The 25,037-nt window shown below is 36.5% G+C and overlaps 3 protein-coding genes and 1 long non-coding RNA gene across 4 annotated transcripts; 2 read left to right on the forward strand and 2 right to left on the reverse strand.

The window, feature by feature from the left end:
- Positions 1-6,042: 6,042 nt before the first annotated feature.
- Positions 6,043-7,680, forward strand: LOC113314073 (probable protein phosphatase 2C 33). The gene has a single exon (XM_026562851.1). It carries the CDS (start codon positions 6,223-6,225, stop codon positions 7,438-7,440), a length of 1,218 nt encoding a protein of 405 aa, XP_026418636.1. The 5' UTR covers positions 6,043-6,222; the 3' UTR covers positions 7,441-7,680.
- On the reverse strand, positions 7,544-13,116 carry LOC113314071 (magnesium-chelatase subunit ChlH, chloroplastic-like). The gene is made up of 4 exons (XM_026562850.1): positions 11,495-13,116; positions 11,155-11,237; positions 8,788-10,590; positions 7,544-8,621 (listed from the first exon to the last, which is right to left on the reverse strand). The coding sequence occupies exons 1-4, from the start codon at positions 12,894-12,896 to the stop codon at positions 7,767-7,769; spliced, it is 4,143 nt and encodes a 1,380-aa protein (XP_026418635.1). The 5' UTR covers positions 12,897-13,116; the 3' UTR covers positions 7,544-7,766.
- Positions 13,117-14,206: 1,090 nt separating this feature from the next.
- LOC113308741 (annexin-like protein RJ4) lies at positions 14,207-15,617 on the reverse strand. The gene is made up of 6 exons (XM_026557207.1): positions 15,487-15,617; positions 15,256-15,401; positions 14,944-15,165; positions 14,672-14,884; positions 14,503-14,592; positions 14,207-14,404 (listed from the first exon to the last, which is right to left on the reverse strand). Exons 1-6 carry the CDS (start codon positions 15,560-15,562, stop codon positions 14,207-14,209), a joined length of 945 nt encoding a protein of 314 aa, XP_026412992.1. The 5' UTR covers positions 15,563-15,617.
- A 616-nt stretch (positions 15,618-16,233) lies between these two features.
- LOC113313690 lies at positions 16,234-17,969 on the forward strand. Its single transcript, XR_003341994.1, has 3 exons — positions 16,234-16,289; positions 16,413-16,525; positions 17,933-17,969. It is a non-coding gene; the product is annotated as an uncharacterized LOC113313690 (long non-coding RNA).
- The last annotated feature ends 7,068 nt before the right edge of the window (positions 17,970-25,037 follow it).

Raw genomic sequence — 25,037 nt, forward strand, 5'->3', positions numbered from 1 at the left:
TGGTGTAACCAATCCTGGTAACTGGTGTGACCGATCACAAGCATTACCATGGGAATATGGTAACCGGTCCTGGTAACTGATATAACCGGTCATGGTAACTTGTGTGACCGATCACAAGTATTTCCATATTTAGGTATAACCGATCCTAGTGATTGGTAGAACCGAGCGAACCCATGCATGTAATTTGATCAATCACATAGTTATCTTGGAATACAGGTCAACCAATTCTAAACTTGTTTGGAAATGTGGTATAACCGATTCCAAGAATATAAATCCATGTAAATATGAATAAGGATTTACAGTGAAGAGATGTCAATATACTTTGAACATGTACAATAACTCTTATCATTTATTGTTCAAAGATATTCCTAAGTACTCAAGGAGATCCTGTGCCGAAATAAATTGGGAATCTTCTAATTAAGTTTTTGGTTTTATATGCGTTAGTTACCAGCAATTAAATGCACATCTCTAAAGAATAAAAATTAGCAATGTGCATTTACTAATTAGAGATTTTATATTGAGAGATTTCGGAAATATTTGACAAGCATTTATTGGAGTTAGGAAAACCGAAATTTGCTATTCATTGCATATCTTGAGAATATTTGGTTTTGGAAATTCCTTGGTGTCCAAACATCCTTTGTCTATAAATACCTAAGTTTGCATTTCTATCAAACCATCCTAAGAGCCAGACAAACTTCATCCTTGTTGTTTCTGGTGGAGCCGTATATTCGGACAGGAAAGTATCCTAATTATGTGAAATCTCTTACGACCGCTCGTTTAAAAACTTATATGGGATCAAGAAGCTCTACGAGTACCATTGGTGGGAAACTAGATAATTTCAGTATTATTAGTTTTCGATTGATTTGATTGACTAACGGTTGTTGAAACTTTGATTGCACCTAGTTTGTTTATTTCTGAAAATCTTCTCTTCTGATATAAGATTCACTCAAACTAGATCGAAGTATCGACGGGATCTTTAGAACTGTTTGTAGATCTAAAGACATCTTGTGATAATCCATTTTTAACAGACTCTGTTCTATGTGTGATTGATCACAAGAGATTCAAGTGGTATTGTGCAGGTTTTTACTGAATATTAAAAAAGATTTGAAGACGAAGAAGATTTCTTATTTAGTTCCCATATCTTTGTGTGTGCACAAACCTTGGCCGGCTGGGATCCAACTAGAATCAGATTTAATAGATTGATTAGTTGCGTGAGATCGACATTCTCAATATATCTCTTTGAGATTTATTTTGATTGAGTGTGAATCTAAACTTAACTACTTTTGTAGTTATTGGATAGATTGATCTAACCAGGCAAAGGAGTTTATTAGATTAAACGGAAGAGCCTTTGCGTATGACTTGATATATCTTTATCTTGAAAAGAATCAATAGAGTTGTTACCAAACAGATTTGTGGTGTTGTGCAGGTTTTTATTGAATATTAAAGAAGATTTGAAGACGCAGAAGATTTCTTATTTAGTTCCCATATCTTTGTGTGTGCACAAACCTTGGTCGGCTGGGATCCAACTAGAATCAGATTTAATCGATTGATTAGTTGCGTGATATCGACATTCTCAATATATCTCTTTGAGATTTATTTTGATTGAGTGTGAATCTAAACTTAACTACTTTTGTGGTTATTGGATAGATTGATCTAACCAGGCAAAAGAGTTGATTAGATTAAACGGAAGAGCCTTTGCGTATGACTTGAGATATCTTTATCTTGGAAAGAACCAATAGAGTTGTTACCAAACAGATTTGTTGTTACTTTATTGTTTGGAATACGATCCAAAGGAATTGTACCAGTGCGTGACCTTCGAAGTCGGAAGCGCAAGGATACTGAGGAAACTAAGTGAACTAGGGGTAGTTGCTTGGTCTCAAATATACGAAGTTGGTTTAGATATTGTATAGCGGCTTAATTCTGAGAGTATTCAATTCTGGACTTATTTTTGCAGTTTCCTCATTAACAAAATCTTGTTGTGTCTTTTACTTTGATTTCCGCATTATAATTGTTTATTATAATAAAGTAAAACACACAAACGTTAACTCCGCATTACTTGATAGTGATCCTATAGAGTTTGGTTAAGCCCGAACCTATTATCAAGTAACATATTTTCTTGTCATATTGTCATTTTGTATCCATAGACAATCACGCGAAGTGTGAACCAATTAGTTGTATTGTCTCGATTCTGTCCATAGACGATCACTTTCGGTAAGAGGACTTATAGGTTGAAAAAAAAAAGATTGTGGTGTATTTGCGTACCCTCGTCTTTTCAAGATTAATCAAAGTCCAATTGCATCACAACTTTGAAATAATACCATGGTGATATGTATCACTCCCCCTTAGTCAATACTTTCATCTTATAATGAAATCCACTCTCCCTTACATAATGATCCGTAAACCATATGTATGTAGTGTGAACCACTAAATAATTCTCCCCATTTTTGTCAATATAAATTGGCAAAGGTATGAAAACTATGGGATCATAATGAATTCTCAAAAGATAATTCATGACTAAAAAGGAACATATCATCTTTCTTTCGATGATTTCACATAGATGAAACTTATTGTATTCATCAAGGAGTTTATTAAGATACAAATTAACCCCTTCAAATTCCACAACCGCTCTCCCCACAAAGATATGGAAATTAAGCACAAGCTCATTTAAGAACTCTCCCCCATGTAAATGGAGTTAACTTCATAACTTAATAGTCATAAACATGGGGTTTATATGGGGAAATAATAATAAAAAATTAAAAACACATTCTTTTAATTAATATTATAATAATATCCTTACCGATTTTATTTGTCATATATCGGTCCGAAACGTCCGAGATGGTAATCAAGATATTCTTGTATCGCCGATACTTCACGTATCGTCGCGATCAATGGCCGATAGACGATATTTACTCAATATATTGATTGATATTAACTACATTGAGTGTGGGTGAATCAACTATCATCGTCTATGGAAGGGTAATGTTCCAATCCTTCTGAAAAATTATGCTCGACATCATGAGTCCGAAAACCGAGATTGATCACATTTTGTGACTCAGGATTAAAGTCTTAAAGTGTTATATGAAAATGGTTAAGCTTATCGTTCAATTGGCTAGTTTCGGCTAACTATTTATGAGCCAGGCATTATACACGGTTCGGTTACGGTTCATCCTAACCAGAGTGTATATTTTTTTATGATAATCTCAAGTCAACTGTATGGATTTATCTTCATAGACCCTTTTAGCCACTGCAGTTTTTCCCAAACCTCCCATGCCCACGATGGATAAAGTGGACACATTCTTCGGTGATGTTTGTGAAATTCCAGATGATGATGAGGAAGTAGATGTTTTCATTAACTCTAGTATCTCTGATATCGTACTCTCTCTCCTCAAGAATATAAGATCATCCCCAAAGGATGTGGTTAATCGGTTCTGTTGCTCTGTAGTAATTTGATTACTTGGGGTGTTAGTTGTAGCAATCAGCCTCATGTAAAGAACACAATTTTCGTGAATTACATCGAACCTCTTGTTGATGGATTTAATTTTACGAGCCATCTTGAAAGCAAATAAAACTGGATTGTAAGTTGAAACGAGATTCTACCTTGTGTCTACAGTGATGTACTGCTCGGTGCGAGAACTCTTCCATAACGTCTTCAGCATCCCAGACAACGTTGGAGGAACTTCATCAACAAAAGGTATGTGAAGACTTAAACTTATCTATCACTTAGAAGTCTATTTTATTTTATCTTCTAATGTGAAGACTTAACTTTTGATATATATTCAGCCAAACTTTTTATGGATTTAACACATTTAGCAGTTTAATTGGAAGATAAAATCATTCAAAGCTAAAATACCATTAAAATTATTAGAACCATTAAAAATAACAATTTTAATAAGTTCAACATAAGAAGTTCAACAGAAATAACATAAGAAAGAGTTTTAACTTGACATAACTATATAGATTTTGTATTATACACATTTGAAATTTCGAGTCGAGTTCATCTCGTTTATATGATATTAATCAAAATTAAGCTAGGAACTAATAGTAGTTATGTTCTTACCTGACCCCCATTCTTCTTATCTACCTGGACATCCAAACCTTTCACCAATTTCAACCATACATACTTCACTCTAAATGGCTCAAGGTCCCTCAGCTTAAGTTCTATCATGTAGTGAAGGCACAAGGTGTTTACTATAGGTTCAACTTTGCATGCTTCCTAGACCCATGGATCGAAGTGAAACCACAGTCTCTCCTCATCAGCCCAACAATTTTCTGCAGAGAGCAGAACCTGATGCTCTCATTGAGATTTGCCAGTAAGACCGGTCTATGACAAGTTCCTACAATCCCTTTGTGAATCTTTTTGGTGCAAGCTTTCGGTTGACTAAGAAATAATTACCCCGAAAAAATGTTTATCATCGCTGGAAAAGTATGACCTTCTACTGCAGACGTAATTACTGTCTTTGAAGCCATATCGAAACCTGGATAACGAATGACGAAATATTTAGTTAGAACATAAAATTTTGACTGCATATATCATATATATTTGGAAATAAAAATCAAGGAAAACTAATGATGAAATATCAGATAAGTAAAATCTAATACGAATTAGAATTAACACAAATCATCGCATCAATATGCTCTTATTGAGACAAAACAGATGATTAATATTTCATATTAGGTGTGGAGACTAAATGTAGATAATAAGACTCACCTCACACACCAGTGTATCATCAAAGTACTTGCTGACCATATCTCGGAGTAATTGTCAGACTCAACTGGCTCCAAGAACACAATGACAACTCATAAATACCAAAAATAGCCATAAGAAAAAATGAATAGACCATTCAGTCTGTGCTGGAAGAGCAATGATGAATACGAAAGAAATGAAAACATACAAAGTCAAGATGGGTACATCATTTCCACCAGCAGAGAGCAAATCACTGTATAAAAGTATACGTATAGTAACTTATACCGCTAATTCCACTGGAATCTGTTCTGCAACAACACCAACAAAAGTAGCTATGAACATTTGTGGGGATATGGTTAGAGTTAATTAAAAACTTTCTTAGGTTACTCATGGCGCTGAACCATTGTTCTGACGTTTTTTCAATTCAAAAAGGTTTACGCGCCATGTATTCAGATGTTTACCTTGTCATATAAACCAAAGCTTGATCAGTGTAAGACAATCATCAATAGGCCTCTTATCTTGTTAGGGTTTGCTGAATCTTCCGCTGGTTGCGTTAGAAACATATCTAGCTGGTCAAGGTTTTATTCATTTTAGGGTTTCCTGAATCTTCCACATACCTAAATCTGTATAATAAAAGAAGAAAGTAAATCAATTATGAATTAGAACATGCAGTTTTAAAATAAGCGGTAATAGAAGAGATTATCATACAGATTCAGAAGAGAAGACTCACAGAAAACGAAGAGAAGCATATACAGGTAGTCACACGAGAGACTATCCCCGAGCTGTATCAAAAATCTGTAAAAGAAAAATTAGTAGATAATAAATAAATAAATAAATAAATAAATAAAGGACAGTGAGAGGAGTGGAAGAAGGCTGCGGAGAGGAAAACTTAGGTTTAGTTTTTTTTTTATTATTTCTTTCGTAGGTTTTTTTTTTCCCGATTTTTTTTATTCTCCCGTATAATTTTGTTAATTTCGTGAGAAAAAAGAGGGGTTTTTCTCGTTTGAGGGACTGGGTTTTGGAACAAAATTAGAAGAGAGAGATTTTTTTTTTTAATTTCTTTCGCAGGTTTACTCTTCTTTTTTTTTTTTTCCCAATTTTTTTTATTCTCCCGTATAATTTTGTTAATTTCGTGAGAAAAAAAAGGGTTTTCTCTCGTTTGAGGGACTAGGTTTTGGAACAAAATTAGAAGAGAGGAATTTTGGAGCAATTCTAAAGGATGGGTGACGCTTATTTAAAATGGGTGACGCTCACCGCGCGACGTGGAGCTTATATGACTTAGGATTTTAAACCCAACAAAAAGAAAAATCATTCAGAAACGGTTTATGACCCAACATTTCTAAATAAAACCTCGATAAACTGTTAAGAGCGTAAAATACACAAAGTATTTGTATAAAAGCCGCTAAGAACATGCGAAAGAAATTAACAACATGCCAACATGCGAAAGAAATTAACAGTTTGTATAAAACCTCGACAAACTGTTAACAACATGCCAGAAGAGCTGTTGTTTCTTCCGGGGAAGAAAGAAGATAAAGGCCATGGGAATATGCGTGTTCGTCAACTTGCTCACAAGTATCGAAGGAAGAAGAAGCTTATTATTATTATCGGGTTTAAGTGATGTTATCGCGCATCAAAATCCGGGGAGGAGATATGCTTCTTCATCAGCAAAATGGGAGCACAAAAGGAGTTGTAAGCAGAACAAGCAGCAAGGAACAACCAGGGACAACACTAGCGAGTTGGAAGACAAATTTCGTAAACTTCCTGGAAGGAGGACAGTGAATGGGACTACAGGTCTTGCTTCGCTGTGGTCCAAGAAGGGCACAAAAGGAACTAACCAGGATGCCATGATTGTTTGGGAGAATTTGGCTTCCAGACCAGGTACAATCTTCTGTGGTGTTTTTGATGGACATGGTCGATATGGCCACATGGTGTCAAAAAGAGTCAGAGACTTTCCATTAAAAAACTTCTCCCAGTACTGGGCTATGGTAGAAAATGACCAAATTTCACAACTAAAAGGGTCGTTTCTCAAGGCTTTCGAGGTTATGGATAGGGAATTGAGGACGGTACACCCGGAATTGATCGACTGTTTCGACAGTGGAACTACAGCAGTTGCTATGATCAGGCAAGGTCAACATCTTGTCATTGGTAACCTCGGAGATTCGAGAGCAGTACTGGGGACGAGAGATCAAAATGATTCACTCATTGCAGTGCAGTTGACTAAGGACTTGAAGCCAAATCTCCCCGGGGAAGCTAAGAGGATCAGGGGACGTAGAGGGAGGGTCTTCGCGCTCAAGGGTGATGTTGCTCGAGTTTGGTTGCCAAATAAAGATGCTCCTGGCCTGGCAGTGTCTCGTGCTTTTGGCGATTTTTGCCTGAACAAGTGTGGTGTAATTTCTGTGCCTGATGTTTATTACAGACCTCTTACTGACAAGGATGAATTTTTAGTGTTGGCTACAGATGGGATATGGGATGCGTTATCCAATAAACAAGTGGTAAACATAGTGAGATCTGCTCCTGCAGAGGCCTCTGAAGCTCAGGCATTGGTAGAGGCAGCAGTGAGAGCTTGGAAAATCAAGTACCCAACCTCTAAAGTGGATGACTGTACTGCTGTAGTTTGTCATTTTCGCGACTCCTGTACCTCTAGTGCTTCCTCCAGCACCAGCCCACCAGCCAGTGCCTCCATTTCTAATATCCAGGATGCAACAAGCACCACTAGATCAGGCAAGGAAGAGGAAGATAAAGAGCAATGGCCGTGACCGGCCTAATTACTGTCGCATTTCTGATTACAAGCCGGAGTGTTTAGCTGGATATATGAAGCACAAATAAAACATTTAGGAGATCCATATCATTTATTTGAAATATAAATTTACATCCGATTAACTGAACAAATTCACATTATTTCTCAATGTTATATGAATTACAATGGGTAAAAAAGAAAGAAGACTATTAAACAAATTCACAAATTGTTTGCAGTTCATGTTTGTTACATGGTCCAAGAAGGGCACAAAAGAAAAGATTTAATCCCATGAACGGGAGTAATTTTGATATTGTATCTAGAAGAGCTTGACATTAACAATTATATTTAACGGTCAATTCCTTCAATCTTGTCCTCAACTTCAGAGTACAATTCCTTTAGTTTCTCAATGTTATCCTCAGATGTCTCCCAGTATCCACGCCCATTAGCCTCTAAGAAGGTCTGTATCAACTTCCTAAATGAGTTCGGGTTTGAATTCATAAGTCTGTTAAGCATCTCCTCATCTTTAATGTACGTTGAATTAGCTTCTTCATAGACCCAGTTATCGACTTGCCCGGAAGTAGCACTCCAACCAACTGTGTTTGTAAGTCTCTTCTCGATTTCACGAACCCCTTCATACCCACTTGACAACATACCTTCATACCACTTGGGGTTGAGCAGCTTTGTACGTGCATCAAGCCGAACGGTCTCTCCCAATGTCCTCACTTGGGCATTAGCTGTAGTTGTGTCTGCAATATATGCAGCTGGCTTTTTACCATCTTTTCTGAGACCTTGTACAAGGTTTGTGGGATCTGAATCGAAGTAGTGACTAACATCAGTCAGTGAGATTTCAGATGAGTCGAGGTTTTGGAATGTGGCATCCGCCGTACTGAGTGCCATCTCAAAGACCTTTCTCTTCTCTGTCATACCCACACCAGGAGCGTCGGAGTCGAACGCAAAGGACTTACGACTCAGATACATGTCTTGCAGTTGCTGCTCATCATTCCATGATGAGTTTTCAACGGCCAAGTTCACATTGGAGGAGTATGAACCTGAGGCATTTGAGAAGATTCGAGTAGCAGCTTCACGAACGTCAATGCCTAAGGCTGCTGCTTGTTCTGCTGCATGCTTCCTGATGAAGTTTTGGTCTTCTGGCTCATCTAACTCGGCCACCATTTTCACCGCACGGTCCAACAGGTTCATCTACAAGCAAAATTGAAATGAATAATGATTAGTTTATTGTAACTCTAGTTTACACAGCACCAACTCACATAAAATCTGTTATCTAAGACTGTTTCATGGATCATTTGCATATTTTCATCAATGCCCAAAACTCAAATAATAGAGAGAAAGTAAAGATGATTTCTACCTGATTAATGAACAGATCTCTGAAAACTCCAGAACAATTCACAACAACATCAACCCTTGGCCGTCCAAGCTCTTCGAGGCTGATTGGTTCTACCTTGTTAACACGTCCAACAGAATCCGCAACAGGTCTCACCCCAATCAAAGAAAGCACTTGACCCAATGATTCTCCGTAGGTCTTAATGTTATCAGTTCCCCACAAAACTAGTGCAACTGTTTCAGGATACTTTCCCCCATTTTCGAGTTTCTGCCTCTCCAATAGCCTTTCCACCACTATCATTGCACTCTGCATGGCTGCCTCTGTTGGAATAGACTGTGGGTCCAATGCATGAATGTTTTTCCCAGTTGGCAAAACTTTAGGATTCCTAATGGGATCCCCACCAGGACCTGGTTCAACATAACTACCCTCCAGAGCTTGTTTCAAGGCTCCTAGTTCGTTATCAGCCACCACTAGTTTCAAGCACTCACCTAAGTACTCAAACAAGGTTCTAAGCTTGGTCCTATCAGCCCTGTAAAACTTAGTGTCTGATAAGTACTGAATCCATGGCTCGTTGATACCGAACCCAAGAATTGTGGTTAATTTATCAGAGACATCGACCACCTGGCCTTTTTCATTTGTAGTCTGCTCCACGAAGGATGATATAGCCCCCCTTGATGCCTCTGTTATCTGGCGTAGTAGCTCGACGTCCTTCAGTATACCTTTGTCACTTCCTCTGTAGATATCTTCGATTTTCCTTCCTACTGTCTCAGCTAATAAAGTAGGCAGTGATATTATCCCTTCTTCTGGGCGATCCAAAGCAGCAATGTTAACTAATGTTGCCACTGCCTCCATCGCAGATGGTGGCTCACCGATAACATGTAAACCACATGGCAAAAGCCTAGATTCGATCTCCATGATCTTTGCATAACACTTTCCAACAACAAGGTCTCTATCTGCAGCAGACAGGTCCGTGCCTTCTTCAGGAAGATTCACATCCTTGTCAAGATTGCATTGTTTTGCTGTACTGATGATGGAGTTCACAATTTGAGGTCCACGTCCGGTGTCTTTCAGTGACTGATACGAAGCGATCAGCTCCCCTAGCTGTTTCAAACCCTTGTAGAGACCAGCATTTTCTGCTGGAGGGGTTAGATAACTGATGGTGTTTGCGTAACTACGTCGTTTGGCTATGGTAGCCTCAGAAGGATTGTTTGCTGCGTAATAGTAAATGTTGGGAATGTTCCCAATAAGACTATCGGGGTAGCAAACATCACTCATCCCCACTTGTTTCCCAGGCATGAACTCAAGTGATCCGTGGGTTCCGAAGTGAAGTACAGCATCTGCTTTGAAAACTTTCTCGACAAATGAGTAGTATGCTGCAAATCCATGGTGTGGGCTTGCAGATTTGGAGAAGAGGAGACGCATCGGATCACCTTCATATCCGAATGTGGGTTGAACTCCAATAAAAACATTTCCGTACTGCTTTCCGTAGACCAGGAGGTTCTCACCATCAGAATTTAGATTACCAGGAGGCTTACCCCAACTCTCTTCCAATGCTTGAGAGTAAGGAGTGAGCTTCTGGTACTCACGGACACCCATCTTGTAGGCGACATTGAGATTTGGGCTGCTGAATTGCGCCTCCTTGTCGTGAATAACTTCTTCAATTAGGGCTTCGGCTGTTTCAGGTAGACCTTCAACAGTGTAGCCATCATCATGGAGATCCTTGAGGACAGAGTAAATAGAAGAAAACACATTTAGGTAAGCAGCAGTTCCAACATTTCCTTTGTCTGGAGGGAAGCTGAAAACGGTGATTGCTAGCTTCTTCTCTGCCTGCATTTTGAATTTTTAACATTATCAGACAAAGATGTGGTTTTGCTTAACATGCTCCTTTTTATTGAGGAGAAAATCGGTTTAGATATTGTAATCAAAGGGGACATTAATTACATGATTTTCTCAAATTAATCAGCAATAGAATATCGGTTTATATGAGTAGATACAAATTGATCATAGTATGCCATTCTCCTTTCATACTGGACATTCAATTGCTTATCAAAAAAATAAAGAAAGTTCTTGAAATGAAAACAGAGAACATGTTACACTCTAAACAGAACTAAGAATTCTAGTAGCCTAATGATGCCCAAACTTAAGAAATTGGAAAGACTAACTTAGCAATATCAGATCATAAGTAGTAAGTCCCAAGGCAGCAAGTTCTATAATGGATACAGTTTGAAACGTTTATGTGGCAAATTTGTTTTCTTTTGTCAGACATAAGTTCAAATCAGTTGAGAAAGAGTTCTAGTGTTCATGAAATGCGATGTAACAATGACAAAGAGAAATTATAAGATGTGTTCATAAACTACAAAAGGAGTATAACTAAGTCAAGCAAAGAACTACCTTTGTTTTCCTTTTCAGTTCAGCCCAATTGATTGCTCTTGTGCAAAGCTGTTCAATCCTCTTATGAAGAGCGTGCGATTTTCCTGCAAGAAGACAATATCCAAGAAGTTGAGTTAAATCTCCATGCTCTAGAACGAATTTTTCATAAAATTTCAACAAACTCCAGTTACAGGCATCAGTCAGTGAAAAGATGTTATATGTCATAGAAGTAAATTAAAGAACATCAATGCCTTTGATCAGATGTAGTATGGTCGATCCTAAGCATGATATTAGGCAATATAATAAACAAAAGCCCCATAAGTAGATAAGGAATGTTAAAAGAAGAGAATGTATCACTTGCCTGTTCTACCATCTCGGCCAGAGAAAACAATTGGCTCCATCCCACCATCAAGTTCAGGAAGAGCAACCTGCAAAGCCACCTGAATTGGGTGCAATCCCAATGTACTGTTTAACCACTCTTCTGTAGTTTGGAACACCAATGGCAATGCAACGAGGTACGGCACATCAAGCTTCATCAATGATTCAATAGCCTTAGGATGATCCTGCCTTGCTGGCCCACCGACAAGCGCAAAACCAGTCAAGGATATTACTGAATGGACGGAAGGCTTCTTTGTAATGGGATCAATCAAATACTTCTCAATTGGCCCTGAAAAATCAAGTCCCCCAGCAAATATTGGGATCACCTTTGCGCCCTTTGCTTCCAACTCCATTATGACAGCCACATAATGACTATCGTCACCTGTAACGATATGACTCCTCTGCAAAACCAAACCAACTATTGGTGCATTCGGATTTTTCAGCTTCTCATTTGCATCCCTTCTAGTTCCATACCAGTTCAAATACTCCTTGACATCATCATACATACAAGGAGCCATTGGATGCCAGATACCAGTGTCTAAGAACAAAACTGGATCAGAATACTCGACTTTAGTACCTTTCAAAGCCGGAATGTAAGACCCAGTAATCATTTTAAAGAAATTCCCCAAATTCTCAGGTGACCCACCAAGCCAGAACTGCAAACTGAGAATGTAAAGTCTAGCATCTTGAGCTTTATCACTTGGTAAGTACTTGAGAACTTTCGGTAAAGTTCTCACAAGCTTCAACATACTATCTGAGAAACCAGCTGATTGCTTCTTCTTCTTGAATAACTGAAAGAATGGAGATTTTGATTGACCAAGCTGAGACATACTAAAGGTACCAAGTTTATTGAGTCTCATTACTTCAGGCATTGATGGAAACACTAAGACTGCATCCATTCTGTCCCTTTGTTTCTCAACAGCAGCTTTAACTTTCTGTGCAAGTTCTTCCACAAAAATCAAAGAACCAATGAAGATATTAGCATCTTCAAGATCTTTACAGAATGTCTCATAAGCTGAATTATCCCTTAGTTCTTCAACTAAGTAACCAACAACTTCGAAAGACGCATACTTTCCTTCTCTATTCAGAGTTCTCACAGCTTCAGAAACAGCAGCTTGATACTGAGCTTCAAGAACTACATACACAATCTTAACTCTTGGTAGATTATTCTTGTTACTAGTTGGGACAATTCTTCGAACTTCTTGTGTGGTTTGAGTAAACAAACCATTTCCAACACATTTAACTCTCAAACCACCATTTCTGTTACCCCCTTGATTGCACTTCTTGGGTAAGAATGAATGTAGGAAGAAATGCTTTTGAGAAAAAGATGAAAGTTCTGGTTTAGAAGTTGATAATGTGAATGATGAAGAAACTAAAGATGCCATTAAAGAAGCTCTTTAGCTTCAAAATTTAAGTTGAACCCACACTAAGTTAGAGATTGGGGGAGAGACAGAGGGAGAAAGATTTGATTTTTCTTAAAATGTGGGTTTGAATGTACTCTGAATCGTTTCTCTTCTTCTTCTTCTTTGGAAGTTGTATGGTGAAGAGTATAAGTAAAGTAATTGTGTGGAGATAGGCGAAGTGGAGTGTTTGTGGCATTGGTTAATTTCAGTTGTTGTTGTACCCGTGGCAGATAGACGAACGTCAATGTCTTGATGATTTTCCTGAGTTTTTATTTTAATGGAGTTATAATTTAATTGTTTTCTGATTTTATCTGTAGAGGTTCAGAGTGATGAAGTTTGCTGGTTCCTATTGGTTGTTTTGGATTCTCAAATGGAATACTGATTGGCCAGAGGATGAGGGAAACAAGATTACAGATTTTCTCTCTCCCTCCAAAAACATTTCTCTTTCATTTTTATTTTTGTGTTTATGATTCTTATGCCAAGCAATTTTGAGATTTTTCTAGTTTGTGTGTTCCATATGGGACCATGTATGCTTACTTTTACAAAGTCCCACCATCACCACACCTTAAGAATTTTGTTGTGATTCTGATTATTATGAACGAACTCACCATTATCTTCTCATCACAGTACAGCTGCTTCTGCCTACATTGCGGTACTATCTCCGTTTTAAAAAAAGTGATATTTTCAATTATTTACTTTTGGAGACAAAAACAGGTTGAACTGAAAAGATAAAAGTATCATTTTTCCTGAAATTAAGGGAGTATTTATTAGGACTTGTGCTGCACACCAATTTTCTTTTACTTTTATCAACCGGGCTGCGTATCTTATGGACTGTGTTCAATTTGTGTTTTTATCTGAGAAAAGAGCTATGCGATGTGCCAGAAAGAACAACAACAACAACAAAAAAAAAAAATACTATATGGAAACATTTGAATTTTACTTGGTAGTCTTAGAAAAGGGTATGCCCAATATATTGAATTAAACGCCACACGCATCTGGGGCTTCCACCAATTCTAGACACACAAATCCTAGAACAGTTTACTAAAATCAACATCGTCACCAGGACACAATCTTTGAAAGCAAATTAAACCACTAAACCTAAGTTGAAGCCTTTTATTACCTAGATACGCGAGACCAGGAGATATGCCGTAGCAACATCTAGTTATCGGCCCGGTAACATAAATAGAAACAACTAAAACAAACTGAAGCTGATCAAATCGACGGGGACTAGCTAGCTAGATAAGCATTTGGTCGAAGCTGAAATGATTTTCAAGGATCCTGGGCTGGGATCATCAGTTACCAAGTAGAGCTAGGAGGAAGGCCTTGTAGTGACCTGAAGTCTCCTTGGCGATTGCATCTTCAAGAGTTACATTCTCTCTCTCGTAATACTTTTCCTTGATCACCTTCAAATCCTTCTCTGCATGTGTTACTATAACACGAGTAAGGCTGTCTTCATCTGTACCAGGATGATGAATTGCCTTCCGCAGCACCTAATCATATACAAGAGAAGAAACCGATAAATTAACTGCTCCCAATATATGAAATTTTATAATATCAATAATTTTTCTTCATTAAAATGTGTTATTACCTTCACGAAGTACTTAGTAGGGTTACTTATGCAGCGGATCACAGTACGCAAAGCGGCTAAAAATTCATTCGCTGGATCTTCCAATAAACTCTGAAATAAGACATACTCGCTGATTAGTATCGATATCTGGGTTTGTATTTTGTGTTTAGAAAGTTCTCCGTAAATGTACCTTCGTAATAGAAATATGGTGTTCATCCTTAAACATATTGAAAGTAGCATTAAGCTGCGCATTGCTCCTTGTAGTTAATATCCTGATCAACTCCTCATCATTATAGGACTTTTTCTCTATCAATTTCCAAAGAATATCGGACTCCGACTTTGCTAAAGGCGCATTTATTTCCAAACCGTCATACTTGTATGCACTTGCTAATGCAAACAAGAGCTGCAAAGGTAAAACTTACAATCATGCTGGCGGAGATTTAACCAGAAAAAGAAAACAACCTTGTGGAAATCGCCTGTTGTGTGCGACGCGATGTCTTCTTCTAGAGAACGCTTGTAACGCCACTGATAAGCACGTTTGACAACCAAAAACTCGTCAGGAGATTTCACACATGCCGTTTCGATGAGAACGGGGTAATCAGGTAATGCATTATTCTTCAGTGCGGCATTAGCTAAAGTCGCATCACGTTCGACTGGTTCCAATATCCATCGGTACGTAGCTTTCTGTATACAAGTGTCATTAATTTTAAATTTTTAACATTGTTTTGAAACATTAAGTTACATTAATGAAATGAAAATGAATTAACCAAAAACCTCAAAATCCCCGTAAAGTTCGGATTCGAGCCTTTTGATGAGATGCTCTTGATAGTGTTCTTCATAAGCTAATCTTATTACTTGTCTTTGTTCCGCGTTTCTGTGTGCTAGAACTTCAATTAGGCCTTTTTCATCTGTTCCCCACCCTATCGAAATGTAACACAAGACAACGAGTAAGTTATTTGCGTAAAACTGAATGCATTATAAATGTGTATGTTAATTTTATTTAACCTTGAACAGACTTCCTGATCGCCTCTGCATCTTCAAGGGGAGTAGGAACTGGGTCACGAACCATAACGGTGGTCATTTTTGTTTTTGTTTTTGTTTTTGTTTTTGATTTTGATTTTCTCTACTAAGTTTAGATCAGAGCAAAGTTGCAAAACAAGAAAAAACTTTAGAACTCAAAATATAAGATGTTGTGTTTAGAGCCACTGTGGTTATGTGTATTTATATTGAGCAAGGATTAATGGTTGTGACGTTTCTGGCTCTTTAATTCATTTGATGTTGAACGCGTTTTTGTACTTTAGAAATTAATAAAAATTTAACGTTTCATTCAAAAGAGAAGACCATCCCCGATGCGAAGTAAAATCACGTGAATACTGTAAGGAAACACGAAATGTCACGTGAGCTTAGCATGTAAATAAAAGTGGAGTATAATTCGCGGTGTTTGGCGGGCTTCACCTTGGTTTTTCAGATAGATATTCCGGCCCCACTAAGGGCGATTCCTATCGGATTTCAAATGTAGAAATTAACATTTAATCCCATTATTTCTGGGCTTTGGAAACTCTAGTCCTTCCTTTCCAAGCCCAGTATACGGTAGTCCAAAATTTTCCCGCATTAACAGTTTAGTTCAAACTTTGGACGAGTTAGTCCAAATTTCAGCCGATCCAAAAAACCATCATTTTACCTTACCTTAATTACCCTTCTCGTCTTTACGATGTTTTTTAGATCTCAGAATTTTTCTTGGAAAGAGAGAGAGATAAACGCAGAGGCGATTTAGAATTGTTGTTCTTCCACAGAGATTCGTTCTTCGGGTTAGTGCTCTAATCCTTTCATTTTATGTTATTTGATTGATTTCCACTTTACTTCTTCTTCGATTTTCTAGATCTGAAGAAACTGTAATTATTATCGAACAATTATTAACTCATCAAAAATAGGGCGATATGGATGTGGATGATGATGATGACAATTATTATCAAACAACAACACCAATTTTATCTTCTTGGGTCCCGATGATATTCGGGATAAAAAAGAAATACATACCCCTGTTGTAAGTATTACTATTTCATATCTTTAATTTGTGTATGTATGGTGTTTGTTCATGGTTCTGTTTGATTGATTTGTGTATATGCAATCTCATGTGAATTAAATATGATGACAACACCATTTTTTATCAATTTGAATGGTCAATTATGAGGATAATACCATTTCTTTTACCAGGTGAATGGTCCATATGGCTTTGTTGGTGTTAACACTCAAAACTATATTCATGAATGAATAGAACTTAATAATAAGAATTCAGCTCAGTTAGAATGTGTGGCACTACTTTGTTTCATTTTCATCATGTCTAGGTGTATTTTGTCCTCACCTAATATGCTCCTGACACATGCCCATGCTCCTTACACATTGCTAAGAATGGATTACTCCCCCTAGCAACAAGTTACCATGAGAATTTGACCCTAGAGGGTTGCCCAGATTACAGTCACTTATGATCATAATTTGTAATTTTGACAATTTATCATTCGTAGTACAAATTATTTATCATCTTCCATACTTGTATGTTGGTGTATTACTGATAATGGTGGTGGTACTTTTTAATAGGCAAAACTATTGCATGTTTGAATGGTGATATTCAAGAACCGGGGGCTTGCTGCTGGATGGGTTAGGAAGTAGTCTCTTGACCCTTATTTGAGAATGATACGGGTGTAGGGATTTTCTTTGCCTTATGTAAAAGGAACACATAAAAAGAAATTATAAACTTTATTTATATAGTATGTGTACTTTATTATACATTGTTTTTCCATATCAAAGATTTGTTGAAACAGAAAAATAATGAGAAAAGAACATGGCAGAAAGAGTAATGTTCTGTGAAGGGATTTTAAAATGTACTCGTTTGTATAGATACAAATAGATAGGATATGGGACAAAAACTGCATACTTGAGACATAGTGGTTGATTATCATTTCATTTTTCTGTTTGCACTTCTGTTTGAGAACTTGAATGTCGCCAGTACATTTATCGAAAAAAATGACTAAACTAACATAATATTAGTTCATGCAGAGTGTCCAATCACTTTATTACATAATTGAGCAACTGCCGTGCACGACTATTTTTTGAAATTTTTATGTTATACATTAGGAGATGGTTTAAAAGGTAGCACCTATTAGCTAAACAAACATAACAACCTTAAAGAGACAACTAGTCCAAGTTTTTATCTGGCTCTCTACAATCTACAGATACAGTAAACACTTGCCTTAGTAGCTTGTGCTCATTTTATACATTTTATTTTTGAATTATTAATGTGTATTAAATTGTACACATGTTAATTATCATGGTGTACATAGTTGTACACGTGTTGTTCTTTTTGAAGTTTGGCATAGCTTTGCAATTTAATTATTTTTTATTTATATTTTTTTCTTCAAAGCAACTAAATGATGTCTAATATTTTAATTTTCAGGTTGAAGATCATGAGGATCGATCATATCTAAGAGACGCATTGAAGCTGAAGAATCTTCTTTTTTTGTGTGGATTTCTGTTTAGGTGATTTTTTTTGCATCATTTAACATAGGTTAATTTGAGAGTCACCGGTAGTTTGAATAGTTCATACTTTCTTTTTGAGAAGTCCATAAATAAATAGAAAAGTTATTTTAAATGATCGATGTGCAAAATCTATTTTATGCTCACTGTTATTTTTCTCGTTACCCTTGTTTTTCTACTTTATTTGTCTTATATTTTCTTTCATCCCATCTTGGTGTGTCATGATTTCTTACATTTTCTTTTTATAGGTAACAATATCGGAAGTAACAAAACGAGTTGCATCTCATGATAACAAAGTTGGCGAGGTAAATTATTCACATGTAGCCTCTCTGACCAATTATTCCTTTCGTTGTAAAATCTGTGAAGATAATCTGTAAAAACCTTTATGTGCATTGCTTTTATTGTACCGGTGTACTTATATGTGCAGTGATTGTACGCAGTGTACTTTTAAGTACACCAGTTCGTGCACTTTGTTTCAACATTGATTATGAACCTGAAACTATCAAATTAGTATTTGTATTTAGACTTGTCTATACACAATAGACGTAGATTTCTTCCTGACTCGAGGAATCACTACAATGATCCATATCGGTCTCTACGAGATCTAAACCCGATGAGGAGAACCACATATGGTATGGATTGAGTCAGGCGATGGGGAGAACCACATATAGTATGGATTGAGTCCCTGACTCGAAGATTTTTTTTTCTTGTTTTTGTAGTAATATATCATACATTTAGAAAGCTACAACAAAGATAGAAGATTCGAGTTGAATAGTTGAGGTGCTATAGTTGTTTGCAGCAGTAGGGTTATGAGTGGTTGATATGAAGGAGATGATACAAAACTTCTATATGTGAGAATTAATTTTCATTTAATCTATTTTTTTTATTGATACAAAGAGTTTAGGAAATTCTTCCCATTCAATTATAGTTGGTTGCGCGACATAATCCACGAAATAATAATAATCCTTTTTTCGTAAAATTCGTATTCGTAAGAATCCTTTCGAAAAATCTCACATAGATTTCTAAATTCTGGATTAATTTTATCAGTATCTTCTAACTGTGCAATTTTTGATTTGTAATTTGCAGAAACATATCCGTTTTTTATGAACGATATTTTATAATATTTTGTATTTCGTTTCACATAAGTTCATTTTGAGAGAAATGAAGAGTTTTTACCCATTTATTCTGTACATGCATGGTCGATAGTTTACAATTGACCTGTCGATCGTTAATGTGTACATAATTGTACACATGTTCATTTTTAATGTGCACATAGTTGTACACATGTTCATTCTTAATGTGTACATAATTGTACACTTGTTGATTTTAAGTCGCTTTTCCTGACACTGAAGTCAGTTCATACCTCTTGGTCAGAGCTGGCGAGGTCTGTGCATATACATATGATCTTCTATATAATATCTTTCCTTAACTTGCATTTCATTTTAATGTTGTTCGTCTAATCTTATTTACAGGAATTGGATAAGCTCAGAGGATGAGTTGAAGAGGATAAAGGAGGTTGTGAGCACATTTGCCTTAGGAAATGACCTCACCTTATGTTGCTATGCTTGTAGCTCAAGATGTTGCAACATAATTGCAGGGGGAATGAAGGTCAAAGCTGATAAAGATGGGTCCTCGCCTCATGTTTCTATGCTAGCAACCCAAAATGTTGCAACATGGTAATAGGTATCTGGTCTAATTGTATACTTGGTTCCCTTTTTTATAGCGACGGAACCAGGAATTTATGTTTGGGGGGGCTAAAAAAATATTTAACAACATATGAACCATGAAGTTAAAAAGAGAATACGATAGCGGCAAGTGAAAATTTTTCCTACCTTCCTTCTAAGTGCTACATTCTTCTCAGTTTCTTTTTTTGTTTGATAAGATATGTTCTTCTCAATTCTATGTTAAGGTCACTTCTTTAGACATCTCCAATAATGAACACGTAATAATACATTTAGAAACAATGAACCATAAGTATAGATTGATGCAACAAAACACATCATTTTTGATGGATACACAGATCGATATGCGCAATATTAGATGAGATTGAATTAAACAAAATAGAGAAATCCATCTTTGGGTTCAGGGATACATGATGTATCAAGCACTTAACCTACAAAGATTAATGAAAGTTGAGCGAAACTATTTTGAGTTCAGTAACACAATTTATCGAACACTTTGCCTACTGAAATGCCTAATCACAAGTAGTATACTCACTGAGATCATTGAGCAGCACAGGAAATTCTTCAAGCTTCCAATTCCAACTTGGATAAAGGAATATATATATACTGGATACGGTAGGGACTAGAGAATACAAATGCAGTAATGCTTGACACCTTGGGATGATCCAAGTTCTTACCTGGGCTAAATTTTCATTTTTTAAGAAATACAATAGCCTAATCACGTTTTTACTCATTTTGGGGTGGGCTACAGCCAGGGTATGCCACCCCCTGCTACCGTCCCTGCTTTTTGATGCCTACTTTGATGTTGGTCTCAGCTGATAATAAGATTTTGTGCATTAGGATATCTTAGCTAAAAAATTAGGCTTCATTCATGTTTTGGAGGGGTGTGCATATTGGTGCACTAGTGGAATTTCCAAGAAAAAGTAGGTTTGTGTGTGGTTATGAATGATCGTCTTTATACATGTTTTACAGTGGTTTGCATATTGGTGCACCTGTGTTTTTTCAATGAAAAAGTGCATTTTTGTGTGGTTATGAGTGATAGGTTTTGTGCATGTTTGGCAGGAGTGTACACACTGGTGTACCCATGTATTTTCCATGAAAAAATAGGTTTCTCATGTTTTACAACGGTGTACATATTGGTGCATCTCAGCATCTATGTAATTCCCATGAAAAATAGGTTTGTGTGTGACTGTGGATGATCTGCATCATGCATGTTTTGAAAGTTATGGACCTTATGGTTTTTCTGTGGAAGTTGTATTGAACTCTAGTATGTTTCAATTTGGTTTGCAACATGTGACTGATTTGTCAGGAAGGGAAACTTTGGTTCGTATTTGTTGATATTAAGTTTGTGTAGTTAGGCCCAAATGGATCGTGTCTCTTTAATTTAATAACTGTTTAACTTTTTATTTTGATCTTTTTCTTTGCTTTATTTCTTATGTGGTTGTTGGTGAAAGGTTATCGTTTTTTTTTTCAAGATGTGGTTTCTTATGTTTTATTGATTTTTCTTGGATGCAGGTTAACTGCTAAACCATCCTATGCAAATCCTGCCATTATTCAGCAAGAGCTTGGCGTGGTTGATATTTTTGTCAGTCTGTGCAGACTAGAGTGGCAGTCTGGCTATCATGAATGTTGGATTTTTCTGTATTTTTGCCGATGTGTCCATAGTTGTACACTAGTGTGAATTAAAAAAAAATGAAAATTATAGTCATATGGGTATTCTTTTTGTAGATCTCGAAAAGAGCTTTTCGAATATATAAAATTTGTAAATTTTGGATGAGCGATTCGAAAGTTAAATTGTTTTTTAAATATTTATATATTATTTAAAATTGATGATGTCATCATGAGTCATTTTGGACTAAAATACAAATATTTGTACTAATTATAAATATTAAGGGTTGTTAGTGTATTTTTCATATATTTGGACTAATTTGTACCTAGTTGACTCGAGCTGGACTAAACCGCATTTTTGGACTGGTTTTTGGACTAAACCATATTTTTCCCATTTCAAATAATAATATTTGACGAGCCATGTTGATGAGCTAAGTGGATTTTCCATTATGGTAATATCTTGTAGAAAAGTTGGGGCTAAAGCAAAGAACGCATAATTCGGAATACTTATATTAACCGGTGAATAGAGAAAAAGGATAAAAGCTGGATTTAGATATCAAATCAGGGTCACCTCTTATCTATGTATTTTAGCTAATTCTTAATTTACCTCTCACTAATCAGGTTTAGTGTTTAATTATAGTTAGGAAATTTATAAGGTTATTTGATAATAAGTGTTAATGTTTATTATTATTGGGATGAGGTGAGAGTAGAACGAGGGAAAACATTTGACAGAGGATTTTTTTTTGTGAAAATGGTAGAAAATTGTGAAGAGAGAATTGCTGCTGAATCTTTAGATCAACTACAACAAGGAGTATATCTTGAATCTTCAGCTAATGATAACAATTCACAATTATAATTATTTGTGGAACCAATACCTTTAGATCATGATTTTAATGAGCATGAAGTGTTTCGTGAAGAACCAACCTAAGAAAGTAAACATGTTCAACATACAATTACTCCCAATACTCAGGTAAAGGTGTCAATGTGTTGAAAATTTGATTTTTTTCGTTGAATTCACCATTGTTTGCAGCTGAAATAGCTCGGTGTCGGCATGGACGTAATATGAATACAATGCCAGCAGTACCATTACCGGCATAGTATTCATACTACAGCCATGCCGGCCAATAATATCCCCCATTTTGAAATGCAAGCCGACATTGTATTCAACCAAAACATTATGCCGATATAAAAGTTACTTTTTACCTACCACAGACTATTCTACGGAATATGCTACCGGCATGGTTCAATTCTAACATTACCATGCTGGTACCTCTAGAAAAACATACATGAACAAGTGACTTTGAAAGTTAAATACCGGCGTGGTTGATTAATTATCGACCAAGCCGACGCTTTGTACCGGCGTGGGACCTTAGGTAATGAGCATGCCGGCACCAAAGTTTCCGGTGTTGATTTCCAATGAAATTTTTATGACGGAAGCATTTCAAATTTGGTCTTCAGTTTCGGTTCAGTTCAAACATGTCGGAACTTTGGTCGAGCATAACGAAACTGTGGTCCGCATAGTATTTTAATTTTTTTCGGAACTAATTTAAATTTTTTTTCATTCGTTCCTTAGATTGTGACATATACTGGTCCAACAAATGCAAGACCGATTGGTTGGGATACGTCGGAATACTATAAAATTCCTCCGGTATGTTACCAAAGAATACTTTTCACCTAGTATTTTGAACTTTACTTAGGGATTTCTTATAATGAACCTTATAATCTACCGTGGTCGTCCTTATGTAGGGAATAACAAGTATAAATGAAGCAATAAATTGGGCTAAAGAGACGGCTCGTAAAAATAAGTGTGTGCTAGTGAGGAATACCGAAGGTTCAAAGATTCGTTTTGATATGACTCGCGAGAGAAGTGGTTTGTACAAGGAGAAGAATATCCACAATATAAAGGGTTATGTATATCCAAAAAAGACTAATAGGGTATGCAAGACTCGTACGAGGAAGGATAATTTCCCCTTTTAAGCTTGTATTCCATTTAAGAGTCAATGAACGGGATCGTATGGTGTGGTTCGACCGCCATAACCACCCGGATCTGGAATATTTTATTGGTCACTCCCTAGTTGCGAAGCTAAAACCTCATGAAATGGAGGATGTAAAGAGAATGACCAAACCATGTATCAAACCAAGAAAAATTCTCAGTGGCTTCAAGGAAAAAGATCCGACGAACGTTTCTTCTCTAAATACAATTTATAGCGCACAAGCAACTATTATAAATGTGGAATGGGAAGGTAGGAGCGTTATGCAAGAATTGGAGAAGATAGCTTGGGATCACAACTACACGCGTATCATTAAAAGAGGGTCGGAAAACAAGCCCCAATATTCATTTCGCATCCTTTGCTTGCAAAATTGGCTCATACATGTTTTGGTGTTCTTATGATGGATTGCACCTACAAGACAAACAAATACAATATGTCATTGTTCAACATCGTGGGGCAAACATCGGGCAAGGTATCATTCACATTAGGTTGGTGTTTATTGGAAAACGAGAAGGATTATTATTATAATTCGGCATTACGCCAATTGAAATTATTCTTCCGGAAAAATCATATTCCGAGGGTCATCATAACCGATAAAGATGACGCATTAATGAATGCAATATCCGACGTCTTCCCGGTTGCACAAAATTTCCTATGTACATATCATATACGTCAAAATGTGATAAAATATTGTCATGCTTTGTTTGAACCCACTAAGGTGGATATTAAAAAGAGAATGATTGTTCAACTAGAGGAAGGCGTTCGCAAGAACAAACTATCACCCGAAGAAGAATAAGATGAAAGAGGAAAGATTAAAGAGCGAGTGGACAGAGAATATAATGAAAATCATAAAAAGTAGTTGGAATTTCTAAGAGATTGGAACTCAACTGTTTGAGTTAGGTTCGAAATTTTAACCTAAATCCACTGCATAAATCGATTAAAATACTTATAGAACAGTTGAAAATCACTTACCTTCTCATAGAAATCATTTCTTCTTCGAGAGTTTGATTGTCCGAATTCTCTTCTTCTTCTTCAAAAGCAATCTGATTGATCCTTTCTTCTTGTTTTTGTTGAGCTACTGATTTTGATTTTGATTTCGGATTGGGATTGGGTTTCTTTCGTGGAGGCATGGTTATAGAATAAGGTAATCGACGAAGAAATTTTTGAATCAACGATGAAGAACGATGAAGAATAAAAACAAAATTCAAACCCCTAAACCTAGAGTGTGCCGGAACAGATGAAGGAATGGGGGATATGAATTTGGTTTTTTTATTTTAAGTTTTAGATTTTTATTTTGAGGGGATGGTATTATAGTCTTTTCATAATATTTTTAATTAACCGAAGGGTATTTTAGTATTTTCGCACGGAAAAACACCCCTTAGTAGACACTATTGGATGAGGTAGTAATTTATATCCCCAAACTAATATAAGTATCCCCCAATTGCGCGTTCAAAGCAAAACCATGCGACCTTAACTGAGATGCTGGCGGTTGAATTTCTGTCGGGGACGGTTAAAGACAAGCCGCCGACGGTTAATTTGCTATAGTAAAAAAACGGCTATATTTTTACCATTATAAATTAAATTCACTTTTGAACACTCAATTCATACCAAAGTTCACTCATTTAAAAAAAAAATCTATTTTTTTTTATTCTATTGTTCTAGTCAATTGAAATATCTCACTGTACACTTTTTTGTGAAGTTAGACATGAAGTTGTTTAAAGTTTTAATTTCTAACACTCAAAAT

This window comes from Papaver somniferum, chromosome 9, assembly GCF_003573695.1.
Source record: "Papaver somniferum cultivar HN1 chromosome 9, ASM357369v1, whole genome shotgun sequence".
NCBI lineage: Eukaryota > Viridiplantae > Streptophyta > Magnoliopsida > Ranunculales > Papaveraceae > Papaver > Papaver somniferum.